A 20,227-nucleotide genomic window follows, 5' to 3' on the forward strand; every position below is an offset into this window, starting at 1 on the left:
TGCGTCTGTTGCTGTGGACTCTCCCTGCAGACATCACAGCGGGTACCTGCTCAGCATGGAGAGATGGAATGGCAGGGGGTCTCTGATGTGGAGAAATAACATTAACGAGCCTCCCAGTGGTGCTAGTTTTCTCCTGAGTGGCTAGTGGGGAGAAGAAAAACAGTGTCTCTTGGTAATTTCCCTGGTCCTCCCTCTCAAATCTGACAACAGCACACTCCTTTACAGGGGAGTCTTCTGGAGAGCTGTGGGGTGTGTGGCAGAGATGGCTGGTGGGTGTTCTCTAGCACATGCACTGGGGAAGGTGAAGGAGGAGGCTGGGAATTCACAAGTACAGAGTGGCAGAGGAAGGATGGAAGGCAAGGAAGAGTTCCCCTTTACACAGTAAGTGTGCTTTGGAGAAGGTCAAGAGGCCCTTCACTGAAGTGTCTGTGACCATGAAAAACAGTGGTGAGGAGGCCATTGTGCAGAGGTCACACCAGCTGGGCACAGTGTGCTGCTTCCCAGGGAAGGACACCTCCTGCTTTCCACTCCATCAACACAGCTGCTGCTTTATGATATTAACTCTTCCTCAGCTCTTTGTAGGGAGACTTCTGCCAGATGAGACTCGGATAGCTCTGGGACCTGTGCGGGCAGTGGGCTGCAGCAGCTGGTGAGGGCACTGCAGTGCACAGACTGCATTGCATCTTCCTCCCCATTGTCACTACATTCCTCTTCCCCCTTGCTTATTAAAACTAGCTTCTTTCTGCTTCTCTCCTTTAGTGGTGTCCTGTCAGACAGGGTGCGGGGTGCTGGCGAAGTGATCCTGCCTCTGGTATTTAGTCTTGAAGGAATATATGATACAGGAGCAACAGGTTACTTTGGGCTTTGCAGCTGGCCTGCCCTCCAAGACATAGAACCAGCACACAGATTTGGAGGAAAGCTGCCAGCAATGTGTGAACATATCTGAATGTCTTAAACCACACAGGATGTATCACAGTATGTTTGGGATTGGAAGGTACCTCAAAAGATCATCTAGTCCAATCCTCCTGCTGGAGCAGGAACGCCTAGGTGAGGTCGCACAGGAACATGTCCAGTTGGGTTTTGAATGTCTCCAGAGAAGGAGACTCCACAACCTCCCTGGGCAGCCTGTTCCAGTGTTCTGTCACCCTCACTGAGAAGTTTCTTCTCAAATTTAAGTGGAACCTCTTGTGTTCCAGCTTGATCCCATTGCCCGTTGTCCTATCATTGTTTGCCACTGAGAAGAGCCTGGCTCCATCCTTGTGGCACTCACCCTTTATATATTTATAAACATTAATAAGGTCCCCCCTTAGTCTCCTCTTCTCCAAACTAAAGAGACCCAGCTCTCTCAGCCTTTCTTCATAAGGGAGGTGCTCCACTCCCTTAATCATCTTTGTTGCCCTATGCTGGACCCTCTCCAGCAGTTCCCTGTCCTTCTTGAACTGAGGGGCCCAAAACTGGACACAATATTCCAGATGTGGTCTCACCAGGGCGGAGTAGAGGGGAAGGAGGACCTCTCTCGATCTACTAACCACCCCCCTTGTAATACACCCCAGGATGCCATTGGCCTTCCTGGCCACAAGGGCCCAGTGCTGGCTCATGGTCATCCTGCTGTCCACCAGGACCCCCAGGTCCCTTTCCCCTACACTGCTCTCTAATATGTAATTTCCCAACCTATACTGGAACCTGGGGTTGTTCCTGCCCAGATGCAGATGTGGCAATTGGTTTACTGTGTTACCCAAGAATTAAAGTGTTGGTGGGTTTTGATGTCCAGATATCGCAGGATTTTTTTAATTCTCTTTGCATATTCTGCAGCAGCCTTGAGGTCAATCAGTTAAGCTGTTGTCAAGCTGTTTCTTTTTCTTCATCAGTCTTGTGGGTTAGCCAATACATCCTTATAATATTTCTAAGCTGTTTACTGACTGAGCATCCAGACCATAATTCTAACTGGGTCGTCCCTGTGACTGAAAAGAGGGATGAGAAAATTCCCAGAGCCTGGATCACTCAGTCCAATAACCTCCTGATCTCAGCTGTGCTACACTGGAGGGAAATGGTTCGGCCTCACCTGGGAGATCCCAAGTCCACAGACTCATTTCTACTTCTTTTTTCCTCCTCACTATCAGCCACAATGGCCTCAGTTCTTTCCAGCAGGGGTGGAAGGTACAGCCCTTTCTCAGCAGAATTTGCAATTCAATGTTAAGACATATATTTTGTTTCCTGGAAAACAGCACAACCAAAGTGAACCTTCAGGAAAGGGTTGCATGTGGGACCTTGTGGATATGCTTTGAGGTGAGCAAACCCAGAGGACAGCACTGTAGGGATTAGAGGAATATGTACCAAGAAGTTGCCAAATGGACACTTATAAACTCCAATGTAGGCAAGACAGAAAAGATTAGAAAGAAGAGCTGAGAAGTGTGCAGAGCTATGGAGAGCTTTCAATGCAGTGCTAATAAAAATCTTGAATTTGATGCAAGAAGAGATGAAGGGACATGGAAGAGAGATAGATACGATCTAGTCAAGCAGCAAGAAGTGTGATTTTTGCTTTCTGTTGATGGATTGCTTTCCATGTTGGGAGAGCTTTTAATGCTTTGCTTTCTATGGATTGGAAAGAGACCATTGAGGGGTTTTAGATTTTGACAGGTATCTGGGTGCCTAGATGCACGACAAAGAATGGAAGGGAAACTGTGAATATAATATGCTTTTGGAAATGCCACTGCTTGCTGATTTTTGTGTTGTCTGTGCTCTAGATGCTTCTGAATATCTAGCCCTATAATTCAGCTAAACTCAAACTCCAGGTGTTGTTAATACAGGAGACCAGTGCTTTGGAGGTGCTGCCCACACCCAAATTTTCAGTCTCCCTAGTTGTTGGGGTTTATTTGAGGTTTATGCTCAACCTTTCTCCTTCAACTTGAAGTCACAGTTTTGTCGTGAAATGGTAGTAACAGCATGTTTCTTCTCTGTCTTCTCACAGAAGTGGAAGATGAAAGGCAGTTTCATTCAACACTTTGTCAGCGGTCTCTGCCTGGAAAACCAGACTGGGAGAGTGGTGACCAACCCTTGCCAAGCAGGTGTACCTGGCCAACAGTGGGAGCTGCTACAAGCAACATGATGGTAGCACAGAGATCTTGTTTCTTTGTGCATGAAACCTTGGGAACAAAGGGCGATTGAGAAGGGAGGAATGGTTTTGTATGTCTGACCCTAAGTGTTTTCATTGTGCCCATCAGCAAGCCACCATTTCAGCTGAGCGCTTGGTGTTTTTGAGCTTTTCAGAGGAGAAGCTGGAGTGAGAGAGGGATGAGGAGAGTTGTTGAAATCTTCCCATCTGTTGTCTTAAGCTCTCCTTTGTAGCTGATGTCTGTGCACAGCTGCACCCAGAGAGGGGAGAGGACCCAGCCCAATACTCAGTGACCAGAGCTGCCTTGCAGCTCCCCCAATCTGTTCCTTTCTCTGCATCCAGAGTTCATGACCTTCAGTCCAACAGCTTTGACAATGCTTGTACAAACATTGGTAGCTCTTCGGCTTCCCTGGCTTTTTGCTCTAACATCGTGCATTTATGCATGTGTGTCTCACACTGAGGAGTGGCCAGAAGAAGGGTCATCATGACAAGTGGAGGGTCTCGAAAGGAACTAGCAGACTCTGAGTTTTGTAACCTCTTTGTAGCAGGCCCATTCCTTCCTCTGCCCACAGCAGCTGCGCTACAGCCAAATGAGCTGAGCTTGGCACAATGCTGACAAGAGAGCTGGAAAAGGGACAATCTGTTTTAGCAGCATAACCAGGGCTTGTTTTGGGGATTATTCCCTATTGAATTATTTCTTCCAGTTTTTTACGGGTAGAAGGCCAGCCCTGCCTCCATGCTCAGCTGAACCTGGGTTCAGGGTACCACACTCCTGTGCAGCTGTTGAGAGACGGGTGCCAACACTTTGTGATGCTGGGGAAACTGGGACTGTTCTCTTGCTGCTCTTCCTGATGCCACCAGGCACTGCTGCACCCCACACTGAGGGAGATGTGCAGGGCTGTATGGGCAGCACACACTGGCAGTGCAACTGCGCTTGGCTCAGGCCAGTGGCAGGAACCCACCCAGTTCCCCGCTATGAGAGGCGGGAGGAGACAGGCCCTGGGTCATCACAGGCTTCCTGCTGCTGGCTGGGCAGGAGCACAACCCTCTTGCTGGCTCTCCGGCTCCATGTGGCCCTTGTGAGTGCAGCCTGGCACGACAAGCCACCCAATTGTTCTGTCTAGTTGCTTTTCCTGCACAAATGCTGCCGCAGTACAGGCCTGCCCTGAGAGATCCCTCCTGTGTGTTCTGGAAATACCAAACACAATCCCAGTCCTGCTCTCAGTTACCAGTCAGCTGTAGCTGAGTGTGGATTTTCAGACTTGCCAGGAGAAACTTTCCTATTCAAATAAAAAGAAAAATCCCCACAACCTTACCTTTTCTTACTAGATCTGTAAAATTTTCCTCTTGGCGCTAGGTTTTGTAAACCAACCCTCCTATCCAAGAGCCTGGCAGGGGAACCAGGTGGTGGGGCCACCTTCAGTAGGCAATTCCTAGTCTGGATCCTTTCTGATCTGGTGTAGAAGAAACAGGATGTTCATTTGGATTCTAAACAGCTGGCTGCTTTTAATCATGTTTGTATCATTTTTTCATTCTTTCTCCTGGCTTGGTATTAGCCCAAACAGTTGACAAAAGAACAGATACTGTTCTTCATACATTGCATGTCCTCAGAAGTGCTTGTGTGAGAACTAGACCATTTGTTTTCCGTTCTTGGTTCTTTCATTTAAAAAAAAATAAATCAGTCATGTGGCAGGAGCTCTTTTCCTGTTTCCGCCTTCACTTTTGATGTCAGCTCATCATCTTGATGCTGATTAACCAGATGAATGATTTGCCCACTGTGAAAACTCTAAAGGCAGTTTTTAGTCCCAATCTTACAGCATGGTGCAGCTACCCTTCTGTGTGGGAATGGGGACGCTGATTCTGCAGAGATTTCTCTTTCCCTTTGTAGAGGTGCTTTGGGCCTGAACCACTGAGGCCATGAAAGAGCAGAGAAGGAAAGAAAACAGCCTAGGAACAGAAAAAGAGCAGGGCAGACAGACCCCATCAGGGGAGAAAGATGCCATCCTACTACCAGCTGCCTTTTTAAATGAGATTATGCAGGAGATGCTACTTCCAGGCAGTAGGAGACAGGAACAGTCAAGTTCTCACATACCTGGCTTGAAAAGAAGTTGATGCAAAGATAGGTGAAAGGCCATTGAGCAGGCTCTGTATGTAAGCTCTGTGTACAATGATGTGCTAAAGGATTACGTGTTTTCATCAAAATGCCTCCTAAGTGGACCTTCTGAGCTTCCCCCATTTCACTCTCCAGCAGCTGAAGGGTTGCAGCTAACAGCGTGTTCACTCCTCCACCAGGTACTGCTTCCTTCCTCCTTGCTCCCACTGCTTTCTTGCAGTTCCTTCTTCATAACTGTGCTGGAACTAGGACCCAGCTCCTCTACAAACAGTTCTCCTGACTGCTGCAGACCACAGAAACTCTGCTTGTATCCAGTTTCCAAGCTCTGGGCCAGCCCTGGTTCAAAAGGCTCTTATAACACACTGGCTACTGCCCTTGACTTCGTGCTTGGCTCCAGCGTTGGAGGTTAGTGACCACTCCCAGAGCAGAGGTACCTGGACCAGCTGTGTTGATTCGTGCCTCTCTTCCTACTGCTTCTCACCACCTGACAGAATGGGAGCTGGCATCCATATGGGGCTGGGAGCTGGGGCAGCTGAATGTTGGACACCCTCCTTCAGCTGCCTCAGACTGGGAAAGAAAAGGGAAGAAGTGGGCGCATGCTGGATGTCAATAACTGAAATTGCTGCTGGAGTCAGGGGCTACCAGAGCCCTAACTGTACCTGGTTTTGGACATGTTCTCCTGAGGTCACATCCCCATGGCTTATTCTGCTGTCAGCTAATGCACTGCTCACAGGGCCTTCCTGTAGACCCAGTGCAGACCTCCCTCCACATGGCCAAGGAGGTGCATTACTAAAGGCTGCTTTCAAGTGTGGGCAAACTAAACTTCTCAGAATAAACAGTCTTGTCAGTCCAAACGCATTATCAGCACACTTTGCATTTCTCTTGCACTGAAGGGAAGGAGAAATGATGTTATCTGGTCGATTCTGTGATTCTTTTTTTACCCACCAAGGTCCATGCAGTACCATTTTTTGGAACAGGACTCCAGTGGGGCTTTTGAAAGCAAACTGACCGAGTTCTCAAATTTGGCCTAGTGATTTGTTTCTTTATCAGTCAGAACAAGCAGCTGCTCACCCTTGTTTTCCTGTTTACTTTAAACAGCCCCCTAGACTGTCAAGACAGAGCATTTGCATTGGTAATACCTCTTAAGAAAGCTGTTATTGTGTTAGATTACCCAATGTAATTTCATGTGCTGTGAACCAATGGGGTTTTATTTAAGAGGAGCTGAAACTACTGTTGCACAGAAATCAATTTCAAAAGGTTTATTTTCCCCACTCACGTGTAAGTTGTACTTTGCCAGATGTAATTTATGTGGAGCCCAGATTTGTTTTCCCTTTTCTTGAAGAAAGCATGTGCCAGAATCTGTTTAATGCCTGGAATAAAATCCACTTTGAAACAAGTGTTTCAGGCTGTTCTTATTCCCCTCATTTCCCATTGGAAAAGAGCCTCCATCCTTTCTTGCCTGGTCCTTTCCGCTGTCTCTTGCTGGGTTTGTTTACCCCAAATATACATACCCCAGTTCTTTGCCTGGGTTCCTGGGTTGCTTCTGGAGGGATACTGCAGAAGCTGGCAGAGAGATTTCTAGGACACAATGGCATATCAATTGAAAATGACTGAAGAAGCCCTCCTCAGCTGGCTAGGCAGGAAAGTATCCTTTCTGGCAAAAGTTAAGAGCAGTTAATGGACCAGCTTTTACGTGGTGAAAGAAGTAGCTGGGTTCCAGGGAAAGTAATTCTTCCTGGTACTCCCTCCTTGATCTTTTCCTCAGGCTATCAGCCTGCCTATTCCTCAGTAAGCCTCCCAAAGGTCTTTTCTTTTGCTGCTGACTTGAGGGCAGGGAAGCATCACCACCCACAGATGCCTCCTAGCATGTGCCTTGCTGAGCCTTGAACACAGTGACTCCCCAAGTAGGCTGGTAAGCCTTCCTAATCTCACTTTATAAAAAAGCCAGCAATGTCAATTTGGGGGCTTTGAGTTTAAAGTCAGAGCTTAACTGCCTGCTAGTTCACCCACAGAGGCTTTTTCAAACTAGGATCAGCTGGGTTTGCCTCTGTAGAAAGCAGCAGTGCCAGAGGCTCTGCCTGGAGGAGGAGGGTGAAGGTGTGCTGGAAGTTAGCTGGTGTGGGGGGAATCAGTGCTTCCACATGGATCTGATGTTTGGGTGCTGTGGGAACTCAACAAAAAGGAAAAGAGCTCGGGCTTTCTTAATGCTGGTTCTGTAGCAGGACATCAGTTGGGCTGTGTTCCTCGAGTCCTGCCATGCATACCCTGAGCAATGGCTGCCAAAGTGCCCCAGAAGCCAAGAGATTCTCAAGCTGGCTGGGAAGACTTTAATTAGTCCTGTCTAGGAAAATGAAATATTGACATTTTCAGGAGCCAAACTGGGCGGGGGTTAGGGTGGAAAGGAGAAATGAGTTGAGGAATGGGTTCCCCTCTGAGGAGGACAGGGTCAGACATGTGGCGGTCCGGCACATACATGCGGTAGAGAAGAGTTTGGAGTAGAAACAGTTACATCAAAGGGGCCTGGTACCAAGGGAGTGTCTCTTCATTCTCAAAACCCTCTGCTGTTGGTCTGTAGGATGTGTTGAGGTGTATATCTCTAACCCTCTAATTGGACCTCTTCAGCATTTTAGAAAAACATGCCAATTGCAGAAGCTCTGGAAACCTGCCTGCTGCTCTCCCCTCAAGCACGCATCATAACACACTTCTTGCATCCTTTTTTTTCAGTCAATCCTTACTGCTTGGCCAACACAGCTGAAAAACTCCTCTATCCCTCCCTCTAAGGGGCCCTAAGAGTCTTTCCTTTGTTGTGACTTGTGAGCATTTTAAACAGAAGCAAAGAATCCCTGGAGAACTGCAAATGTTGAAATTAGATGTTTAGATCTACCTGAAACAAAAACTCGTTTCAGTGTTTGTTTTGCTGCTGTGGCAGTTAAAAAAAATCAGCAGTGTACCGCCCAGTGAAAATGTTTTGTGTTTGCAGTGTGCTGGGCTTTTGGCTCTGCTTCTGCAGTGGAGAACTCTGTGCCCATGTGTGGGGAGGAGGCACTGCCCCTCACCACTCTCCCAGCTTGGGCACCAGGTAGTGGGGCTGTCAGCCACATTTCTAGGGCTTTGTTGCTGTAGAGCGATTTGTGAACATTTGTGATACGGTCCAGAGCTGGGTCAAAAATGTTCCCGTGCTGCAGCATGTTGCAACGGTGCTGCTGGGCAATAGAAGACTGGGAGGGAAATGAATGACCTTTTGCTTTTTTGACTGATCTGTATCTGTTTGAGAAATGCTGTTTAAATCTCGCTAGTGACCAACGAGTAATCAAAACCAGGCCAGAAAGAGGTAGTACTTCTGTGATGGAAATGACACTGGATAAGTGTTCAGACCTACTTATTTTTGAGTCGGGGACATCCCATCTGAATGGAAATAGTGGCTTCTGCTTAACGTATCGATGAAGCATGTGCTTTACAAATCCGAGTCATTAAAATAAATCCAGCTTCATCTGTACTGCATGGTGCAAAAAGCAAGAATGAGAGAAAAGAACAAAATAATCCACTTGAGACAAAATTGTGTTTTAATGTGATTTTGGTGGAAACCAGCTTCTCTGGTTTTGATTTCTATGGAAACTACTACAGCAACGCTGCTTACTACTGCCTGCAGCAGGCCTGAGCTTGGCAGAAACAACAGCAGCGGTACACTGGGTGATGAGCTGGCCTGTGCCTGGGGGATGCTCAAATTCATTAGTGTGAACTGAACAAAATGGGGTCACTGACCCAAAAAGCCACCCATGGGTTCCTCTGCACCTCCTGATCTGTCTCAGCTTTCTTTTGCCAAGGGCTCTTCTCCCTGAATTTTGTGTACAGAGTCCAGGGCTACTTTGCCTTCTCCCTGTCTCAGTCTCAGTTGGTGGGTGGATCTCAGTATCACCTTGTCCATAGCAGCCGGAGCTTCCTTTAAGTGTGGTGGCTGCTGGCTCCTGGGGTCGTCATGAGCTCCCACAGGCTTCACCACAGCTCTTGAGTCTCTCTTTACCTTGTGCCCCGGCACATCATGTCACTGCCCCATGGGGCTGCCATGGGGTCTCCTGATTGTTATTTAGTTTTAACCTGTAGATCTCCTGTCTACTTCCCTTTGGCAGCTGGGTGACCAGAACTGGTCCTGTGGCATAACTGTATTTTGGAAGTGATCACAAAGGTTTCGGAGAAGTGGGGCAGTTGCATACAAAGTAGAGAAAACAGCTAATTTGAAGAGTCGACATATTTTTATGTGTTTGTGTGAATTTTTTTACTGACCAAGATACCTTGTTTCCCAATCTTCCCAAAACATAATGAAGGCAAATCAGAAATCATGTCAATGCTGCTATATTTTGAAGATGATGGTTTGTGTTTTGCCCTTGCTAAAGAGAAGCAGCATTGTTCCCAGTGCTGTGGCAAGCAGAAAAGCAGTGGAAGGAGAAGTGCTGAAATAGGTGTGAATACACTCCAATGTGGCCATAGTTCCCAGTGCATAAAAAAATGGGAAGATGGCTGATGAGTGCCTTTCAGCCTGATCAGCAACAGGATAAAGAAGAAAGGGATTTGAAACTAACAGGAGTCTGCCTGTTATGGCTGGGGGTGTTTCTAGGACAAGAAGACTGTGGGACGGCAATGTAGGCCTGTCTGTTGTTTCTAATTTCTGCTTTCCCCAGCCCTCTGCAAGATGTCTCTCTTCTGTTTCGGGGGACAGCTTGGCTTGTGCCAGGCAGCCAGCAGCACTGGGGAGCAGGGTGCTCAGGCTGTGCCTTTCAAGCCTGGCTCCCATAGGACGGGACATTATGCAGCCAGCAGCAGGGCTGCACCTGTATGAGGGTGTCTGTATCTCAGGCTGCAGCAGAAAGTAGGGCATGGGGGTGAGCTGAAGCTGATGTCCCAGCCCAGATGTTGGATCTAGTTGCACACACCTGCTCCTCTCCTTGATGGTCTCTGAAATATGTCTGAGTGTCATTTCTCAGGAGCTCAGTGAGGATCAGACAGTCCAATGTTGGTCAGGCTTGAGCTAGATGATCTTTTCCACCCATCATCCCAGTGATTCCTTACCTTTTAAAACAAACACAGGAGCTACCAGTGCTACAGCTGGAAATTCAGTGGAGAACACATAATGGGGACTGGTAATACTGAGTTTTGCCTCATCTTACCAAGGGACAGTGCAAAAAGGATATGATCTGGTGTCAGCTGTGATCCTCAGTGACTGTAGACCAGTCACATCAGCTCCCAGTACTCCCTTCCCTTCTCCATCTGCCTGTCACATGAAGTGAACTCTACTTCAGCCACCTTAGAAAAGCACTTTCTCCATAGAAAGGAGGAACCATTTTTGTAATTGGTGTTTCCTAATCAATCTTCTCCTGCAAGTTGTCTAATTCTTCACTGAGTTTTTTCTTTGCTTGATCATTCTCTAAGTTTGCTCTGCTTGCTGTGCAGTGTGAGGAAAGCGAGTTGTCCCTCAGGCATTGGCCTCAGCAAGCAGTTACAACACAGCTGGAATAATTACCTACAAAGATTGGGTTTAATAAAGAGTCTAATTTCTGGTCTCCTTTAATCAAGTTACCTCATTGTATACAAGTACAGTAGCATTCTTTTGGGACAGGGACCTTTATTTCCCACATAGTTTCATAATTAATTTCCTTTGAATGAAGTCCCTCTCCATAAATTTGCCAAGATATATTTGTGAGGATCGGTATTCCAAAGAGTGGGATTTCCTTTTGTCTGTGCTCAAGAGGATGGGTGCGGATCCAGCAATCAGATGACCTAGCTATTTGTCACGGTTTAAGCCAAGCTAGCAATCACAACCATGACAGCTGCTTGCTCACTGCCCCACCAACACCCCCAAACAGGGGAGAGAATTGAAAGGGAAGGGAGAAACTCATGGACTGAGATAAACACAGCGTAACAGAATAACAAAATAATACTAATATACCACTGCTATTAGTAATATATATAAAATGGAAAACAATATAAAAGATACTCAATCCAATTCCTCATAAACTCCGTCCACACTGAACAGCCAGTCCCAGAAAGAGAGAGAGCACCCTGGTCCTGAACAGCTGACCCTGGAGGAAGAGAGAAAAAGGCCAAAAAGGCAGAAAGGCCCAGAGGCCACTGCAAAACTGCAGAACAGGAAAAGGCCAAACTAAAAGAACTCCCAAATGGAACTCAACTAATACAGAGCAGAGCTGGAATGAGTCTCCACCTCTGTAGCCAGAAAACCCAACTGTCATTAAATATGAAGCATGATGCTAATGGCATGGAATATTCTTATTTATCAGCCTAGTTGTCAGTCAAGATCTGCCCCATCTATGTGCCCCCCTTCCTCAATGCCTCACACCTGCAGAGAGCGAGCCCAGAAAGACCTTGGCTTCCAGACAACGCAGTAAGTCCTTACATTCTCTTTGTTCCAACTCAAAAACACTGGAAAGTGTTCTGGAGTGTTATATTTTTGTTTTCAAACTAAATCCAAGCAATGACTGTGCTAGCTATGAAAAATAGAAGTTTCTAGCTGCATCAAGAAAATTAACTGGCTTTCAGTCAAACCAGCACACTATTTTAGCTGTCTTTTGAATGAGACCATGACATATATTCAATTCCCATGGACTTCCTGGTTTTGATTGAGTCTGCAAATTTATGATTTAATATTGCATTAGGAGCCAGATTATCACCCTTGTACAAACACTTAAACACATATCTGAGAAAAGGAATTAACAGTATTAACAATACGCTGAACAGAAGGGCGAGTCTTTGCACACACTCTAAATTCAAATATGACTTAGCATCAGTCCAGTTACAGTTCATGAAATTTTGAAGAGCTTCAGCTTTAGGGGACAGACTCCTTCAGAAGTCAAATTCTCCTCTGGGGCAGTTTTACTCAGGTATAATGCATCCAGAAGTCTATATGCTTTGCCTCAATGGCTGTGTAGGTATCTAGCAGTACCAAATAAGGTCCCTTCCAGCGTTTCTTCAGAAGTTGATCTTTTCTATATCCAGACATACACCTTGTCCCCTGGTTGGAAGGTGTGCACTGGAGTATCTAAAGGTATTGGCACTCTTTCATTTAGATACCTGTGAAGGGAAGATAAGGTACACCCTAATGATAATAAATTATCAATTAACAATTGTCTTCCTTTTTTCATTCATCTGGTCTTCTTTCCCTGCTAAGTTATTTACAGGACAAGGCTTACCATACAGAATTTCCAAAGAATTTAACCCTTCTCTAACTCTAGGAGTAACTTGGATCCTCATTAATGCCACTGGTAATACATCTACCCATTTCATGGGAGTCTTTTGAAAAAGTTTCAAAACCTCTCTCTTTAAAGCTGGATTCATTTGTTCTACTTTTGCTCGTGACTGAGGACTCCAGGGAGCATATAGATCCCACTTAATCTGTAAAAATTTAGCAACCACTTGTACTAACTCAGCTATGAAGTAAGGTCCATTACCAGAGGACATCCCTTCCAGGATTCTGAATTGGGGAATTATTTATTTCAACAGAGGTCTAATTACCTCCCTAGACTTTCTGATACAGCATGGGAAAGCTCCTGGCCATCCTGAGAAAGTGTATACTGGCACTGGCGAATATTTGTACTGATTACACTTGGGTAGTTCAGAAAAATCGAGTTACCAGTATTCTCCAGGAGACTGTTGCCTTTTGACAACTCCTGGAGGAGGTATTTTCTGTATTTTTGGATTATTCTTACAGCAAATCAAGCATTGTCTTACAGGGACATTGGCCAGCTTTTGCATTCATGGTCCTATAGTATTTCTTCTGATACTGTCTACTATGGCACTGGTTCCTATATGAGTCTTTTGATGAACCTTTGTTATTAAGTCTGTCATTATTTGAGCCATGGCTATTACTTGTTCATTATCTGTAATCCACCATCCATCTTCAGACTCTGTGCACTTTAATGATTTTGCTGGTTGATCATCTTTCTCAGAGTATTTAGGAAGATCCATTGGGATTGACCTAGTTGGGATCAAAACTCCTATCGTCTATCCTAATAGGGCAGTTTCATCTGCTTTTCAATTTCCCTTTATTATTTCTGTTTGTCTGTTTTGATGAGCTTTACAACGTATTATTGACACTTTCTTGGTTTTAATACTGCCTATAGTAGTCTTACAATTTCTGGTCCATATTTAATGGGGGTCCCTTTAGAGGATAACAAACCTTGTTCTTTCTATACTGCTCCATGACCGTGGACCACTCCAAAGGCATTTTTAGAATGGGGGTAAACATTTACTCCTTTAGCCTTGGGTAGCTCTAGCTCTTAGGTTAGAGCTATAATTTCTGCTTTCTGAGCAGATGTATTAAGGGGTAGAGCACATGCCTCTGCCTTTTCCTGCAGTCACCATGGCATATCCAGCTCTCTGTTCTTCGGTCAGAAAAATGCTTCCATCTGTAAATGATTCCCAACCAGGGCTTTCTAAAGGTTCATCTTTCAGATCAGGTCTACTGGAATAAACCTATTCTATAACGTGAAGGTAGTCATGTTTCATCTGTCCCTCATTACCAGCATGGTAGCAGGATTCAGAGTCGAAGAGACCTTTAGGGTAACATAATCCTGTTCAACTAGAGCTGCTTGGTTTTGGAATAACCTGCTCAGAGAGAGCCAATGGTGACCTCTCTGTTCCAGCACTGCTAATACATCATGAGGCACTGACATAGTAATGGGTTGTAGTAATGGGTTGTCCCAGAGTTTTCATGCCTCTTTTATTAGCAATATTGCAGCTGTGATTGCTCATAGACATGCTGGCCATCCTTTACTCACATCATCTAATTGTTCAGAAAAATATGCAACCTGTGTTTTCCGTTCTCCTGAAGTCTGGGTTGAAACTCCCAATGCCACATGTTGTCACTTGTGTACATACAGTGAGAAAGGCTGATTTAGATTTGGCAGTCCCAGTGCTGGTGCTCTCATTAATTCAGTCTCTATAACATCAAAGCTTTTTCAGTATTCTGCAATCCAATCCAAGATTCCTCCAGGTCCTTTTGTAGCAGCATATAATGGTTTAGCGATTAAGCTAAAGTTTGGTACCCAGAGTCTGCAGTATGGCCAGAAAACCCCATAGTTCCTTTTTTGATTTAGGATGGGCTATTCAGCATACAACTTATTTTTGCTCTGTTTGCAATTTCCTTTCACCTTGGGATATTTCAAAGCCGAAGCGTACCACTGTAGTTCGTACCACTTGAACCTTTTCGGAGATAATCAATACCCAGCTAGTCCTAAGAAGTTTAATAAATCAATTGTGGCAGTCATACATTAATGTAATCCACATAGTATAACAGTGTAATAGAAGGATTCTTCCTTGCCAGTTTTCTAATTCTTTAGCAGGAACATTACCAAAGAGTGTTGAGCTGTTCTTGAAGCCTTGGGGCAGAACTGTCCAGCAACGTTGATTTTTTTCTGCCTATAATAGGGCTGTTCCATTCAAAGGCAAATATCTTTTGGCTCTCCTCTTCCAGTGGTACACCAAAGAAACCATCCTTCAAATCCAGTATTGTAAAATAAATGTCATTTTCAGGCATAGACAATAACAAGGTACAGAGATTTGGAACCACTGGATGCACATCAACTGTTATCTGGTTAACTTCTCTTAGATCCTGTACTAATCTGTATTCTTGAGTTCAAGGTTTCTTTACTGGCAAAATAGGGGGTTTATATTCAGACTGACATTCATGTAACAGTCTATATTGAACAAACATGTTTTTCAGTGATTCAAGATCTATTCTGGCTTCTAATTTAACAGGATATTGTTTCTTTCTTACTGGTTGGGCTCCTACCTTCGGTTCAGTCTTTACTGCTACTGTGTTCTTTGCCCATCCAGGTTTCTTGGTTGACCATACAAGAAGTATCACAGCATCCAGGACTTCTCGAGGCATCTCTGTTTTTTCCTGATTGCTTTTCCATCAGTAAACATAACTGAGCTTTCCAGGTGGTCTCTTTTGGTAGATGAAGCTGTATTGATTTATCAGAAGAGATTAGCTGAGCTCTCAGCTTACATAACATGTCTCGTCCTAGGAGGAGAAGGGGACACTCCAGCATATATAGGAATTCATGAGTTAAAGTTGTGTTGCCAACTGTACATTCCATTGGTTTTTAAAATGGCTTTAGAGCTCACTTTCCCATGACCCCAACAATTGGCATGTACATTTTACTCAAAGGTCCATTGCAGCTAGAAATAACAGAATGCTCTGGTGTCTGTTAGAAAATCTATTATTTAATTCCCCAGCTTAACTGGCATGAGGGGATCAGCTGTGGAGGCTTCAATATTCTCCCCTGGTCCCCTTCAATCTGAATCTGTGGCTTCTAACATAATCATATTAGCCTCAGAACCTGGTCTCTTTGAGTTACCAGCTTCTCTTGCCCTCTTTTCTTTGGACACTCACTTTTCCTATGATCTTCCTGTTTACAATATGCACATTGGTTCTATCCTAGTGGCCCAGAATTATATCTAGAATTGTACCCTCTGCCCATTCCTCAGCTTAATGCCCTCCCATGGTAGAATACTCTATCTCTTCCCCTTCCTTTCATAGAATTTTTCACAATAGCAGCTGCCAACAGAGTCACTTCCAACTTTATATACTTCCATTTCTCCTTTAACTTTTCTCTCTTTTCTGCTTCATTGCGATTATTATACACTTTAAAAGCTACTTCTATCAATTGGAAAATTGTCATACCCCCTCCTCCATCTACTTTCTGTAATTTCCACCTTATATCTGGTGCTGGTTGTCCAAAAAAATAGCATATTCAACATTTTCCTGTTAGTCTCATCTTCAGAGTCTAAGTCTGTCCATTTTCTTGCATTTTCACAGAGTCTTTCATTAAACGCTGAAGGATTTTCACCTCCTTCCTGTCTTACCTCGTATAATTTTGACAAGTTTTTTGGTCTTGGGACACTGTGCTGTACTCCATTCAAAATCAATTCTTGATACTGTTTAATCATTGCTATCTCTGCACTAATACTTGGATCCCACTCTGGCTCTGCTTTAGGCGTGTACTGTTCGGGAACACCGCTGGAATTTCACCATTCATTCTCCTCCCTGGCTCTTTCTAATACTAACCTCTTTTCTTCAGTAGTAAAGGAAGCATTTAACAGAGCTTGAATGTCATCCCATCCCATTATTTAGGGAATCCCTGACGAACTTATTCAGTTTTTTCAGGATGCATCCTAAAGGGGAACAAGGGGGTGAATCTGTAGAGGAAGCTGAGCCCATGTTAGAATTATTTCCTAAGAAAAAATTATTTAACCAGGGCTTCATACACTTGGCTATTCAAGGAAGAGAATACTTATCTCTTTTCTTGCATTTGCCTGTAGACACTTAAGCCCCTGCTGCTATCCTTCAGTGGAATGATGTGCAAAGCTACATACAGAATCCAGAAACAGATTTACCTACTCACCAGTCCTCTTTGTAACCCTCTGTTTTTGACATCTCTATGGCATTGCACCGTTGTGTCACTTACCACCCTGCCGTGGAGCGGGAACTGCTGGAGTTCCCAATCAAAAGGCTGGTGTGTGCTGGAGTCCACACAGTATCCTGCTCCCCAGCAAACACGGCAAGACAAACTGGGCAAGGCAGTCAGCATGTCCCATCTGGGTCACCAGAAAATGTCCGAAAATCAGGGTTCTTTACCCAATGTGCAAAGCGCCAGTCATACACACAGAGTTGAGCTATCGTTTTATTACAAGATTATGCAATGTCGGGTGTTAGAACCACAAAACAAGCATGCCTTCTTCACAGTAATTACATCACTTATACTTCAGATTTTGGTTAGTACCTCCCCACATTGTCACCCCCTTTCCAGTACTGGTTAGTAGTCTACATGTGGTTTGACAATCATTTTCTTGTACTAGGCACACTCATGGGTTAGGGTCTTCACCTGTGAGCGTCTTCACCTGTAGGGGTCTTTTAACCTGTGGGTGTGATATTTAGTATTATAATGAGTTTATAATGAGCAAAGTTCATCCAAGGGACACTATCTGACAGTCTTGAGATATATGTTAAATAAACTTAACTAATTATGCATGTTCCAGGATGTTCAAACTGCAGCTCCTGATAAGGAGTTCCTTAAATCACTCTTATCTTTGTCTAAAGAGCAGAGTGACCGTGTACTGGTCCACTGCTGACAGGATGTGTATTGCCTACACATCCTTAGGTTAGTAATTGCTGACAGGGTACATTCCCTTGATTTGTAACAACTACACTGTCTCATGTCGTTCATTTGTAATACTGCTCAATACACTGATACTTCTCCCCATTAAAATCAGCTCAATGACAGCTGCTGTGTAGATGAAGGCTTAGCTATATGGGCTTTATAATATCTTCTGGACTGTCTTTGCTCCCAAACATGCTGCAGGGCAGGAAGCGTGTATATGGTGTTTCAGCAACTCAGGCAGGAAGGGCCTCTTGGAGGCAGAAATCATTATTTCTTGGTCATTTCTCAGATTTTTGAGGAAAAGTAGCAAATTGTAGCAGAGGCTTGATTCCAAATTGCTGGCTTTACTCAGCTTGGTGTATTAGGCTTGCAGGCTACTCTGTCCTTTTGGCTGGCCCTGAAGAGTTTTAAACCGGTGCACAGTGCAGCCTGGCTGTGGGCTGAGATACTCAGCTGCCCTGAGGGAAAGGTTGGTCCCTTGATCAGCAGTTGCTCTTAACTCCTGCCACATCTGGCATTTTCATGGGAGCTTTCACCTCCAGGAGTTTTTTTTAGTCCAAATTCCTCAGCCCGTGAAAGCCGATGATGCTGCGGCCATAAATATCTGCTGATGAAAATGGGCATTAAAAATGCGACAGATGTAGCTAAGTCTAAAACCATACCGAAGGGTCTTATGCTTGGGGTTAAATTACAGAGTACGAATGTTCAGGCTTGTTCTTTCGCAGCTCTTCTCAAGGCTTCAGTACAGCACAGTTAATCTTTTGTATTTTAATTCTCTTAAATGCTATTGTGTGAGATTCGTTGTGTGTTTTTTTGTTTTGTTTTTTAACTAGAGCCTATGCCTTATAATGCTGTTGACAAGGACAACCAAATGATGTCAGAGTCCTTCTAATTATCCAAAGCTGAAGTGTCGCCTCTGCTTTCTGTCTGAGTAGATGAAAGCAATGTTCAAAGAGACCCACTTAATACCGGAGCATTCTTCAAGGCAATCAGCTGCTCCAAGCTCTTTTCCCCCAGCAATCTAAATGCTAAATAGATCTTTAAAATAATTACCATATCTAAGACGAGGAGCCATTTTCCCCTGCAAACACCTGATGCTCATTAGAAATATTTAATGTGTCACACTTCACCTCTGTTTACTCTAAACTTTTTTGGCAGGAGTTTGTCAAGTGTTTGCAAGTTCTGAGCCAATGCTGAAGAGCTTGGGGAAGCCTCTTGAGCAGAAGTCCTTTGTCCTGAAAAAGAAAGACTGTGGATTTTTGCAAATCTTTTCCCTTTATCCCTCCTTCCAGCTTCATTTTGATCTTATTAAAAATAAAGTGTTGGTGAACGACACCAACCTGACACCAGCCAAAACCAGGTCCTCATATTGGAGATGAGCTTAGCACTGAGTTTGTGAGGGGCAGGGTGACAGAAAAGCTGGCTTCAACCTGCCTTTGCAGCTCCTCTTTCCCAGGTCAGAAGAGAACACAGCTGGGTCACTGCTGGCTGCTTGCAGCATTGAAGAGCCCTTGTCAGAGGCAGCAGCTGCCAGCACGGTCACAGCAGCCCCTTTACCCAGGAACCTCTGTAGCACACACTGAACTGTGAACCCCACGGGGCTGTTAGAGCGGCTTTCCCACAGCAAGGGGAGCCTCCTGCCAGGGGAAATCCGTAGGAGGGCTGCTCACTGCACCTCATATGTCTGTCAGGAATCACTCCCCTCCTTGTCCCAATGCAACAAGTTAATGAAGGAACAGACCCTCTGGGAAACTGGGGTTGCTCAAGGAGGAGCTGTTCTTAGCTCTGACTGCTAAACCTGCTCTGCTTTACACCTTGCATGATAATAAAGCTTAGGTTGGACAAAGCATGTATGATTCTAACCTAGTGGTTCAAGAGCTTTCTGTCCCTGGAATAAGGCCTGGAGCCCAAGATTGCTTCAGGAATTACTTTGCATTTTTATTGTGTAACCATTTAATTTCAAGTTCATAAACAGCCTTTGGAGGAGTGCCTGGAATGCCGGACCTTGTTGCCATCCAAATGCCCCAGCTGCTGCTAGAAAACTGTGATTACTTTCTTTCTGGTGCAGGTCATCCTCAGATATTCCATTCCATACCTCACCATAAGACATTCAGTGTTTTGCCCTCTAATTCCCCTGCCAGCCCCAAACAGGCCTATACAGCTTAGTGAAACAGAGAAAACAGTGACTATTCTCTTGTTTCTGTGTTCATTCACAATGGTCGCGCTCTGGGAAGGCTTATCAAATCAAGGAACACCTTATTGATGAGTTACTTACGGAGATAGTCTGAACACAGCTGAGACTAAAGCACTTCTGGGTAGGTGTTGGAGCAGATCCTGAACTGAGAAGACTGAGATATACATGTTTGAGGTGAATCCAGCTTCAGACAACAGCTGAATAGAGGCTTTTTGGATTCTAGAGTGAGATCTAATGATTGAAATCACAACCACACCCTTTGGATCTGGGCTTCTGGACACCATACATCACCTGGGGTATAGCCTGGAAAAGCATTTGAAATCATCTGATTTTGAGCCCTATATTTTGGCCGGGATTCCATACATCCTTCTTAATGCATGCTTCTCAGGTTCATATTCAAATGTCTCATTTGAATAACTTGTGCTTCATCACCACAGGGGTTCTTAATCCTGTAATATACCACAAATAAGACTGAAGGTCTTAAGTTAGTGGAGTTCATGGAACTCTTTCATGGGTGTGCTGTGCATGGTAATGCTATCATCTGTGACCTCTGTGAACTCAGAACCTCCAGACTACCATGTCCATTAGTAAAACAGATTACAAAATCTCAAAGGGTTTTTTTTTGGTGTTGCTCA

The 20,227-nt window shown here is 44.7% G+C and overlaps 1 protein-coding gene across 2 annotated transcripts in view; it reads left to right on the forward strand.

Annotated features, from left to right (window-relative positions):
• GALNT16 (polypeptide N-acetylgalactosaminyltransferase 16) overlaps nucleotides 1-6,603 on the forward strand; it is a gene marked incomplete at its 5' end in the record, with an annotated part of 87,435 nt that extends 80,832 nt beyond the window's left edge. For both annotated transcript variants that reach the window (XM_082058740.1, XM_082058739.1), the window contains 2 exons: nucleotides 2,969-3,108; nucleotides 5,405-6,603. In XM_082058740.1, coding sequence (XP_081914866.1) covers nucleotides 2,969-3,106 — 138 coding nt within the window. In that variant the 3' untranslated portion in view covers nucleotides 3,107-3,108; nucleotides 5,405-6,603. The remainder of the gene's footprint in view (nucleotides 1-2,968; nucleotides 3,109-5,404) is intronic.
• Between the last annotated feature and the right edge of the window lie 13,624 nt (nucleotides 6,604-20,227).

The sequence above is a fragment of the Streptopelia decaocto genome (assembly GCF_964273445.1).
Source record: "Streptopelia decaocto genome assembly, chromosome: 7".
Taxonomy (NCBI): domain Eukaryota; kingdom Metazoa; phylum Chordata; class Aves; order Columbiformes; family Columbidae; genus Streptopelia; species Streptopelia decaocto.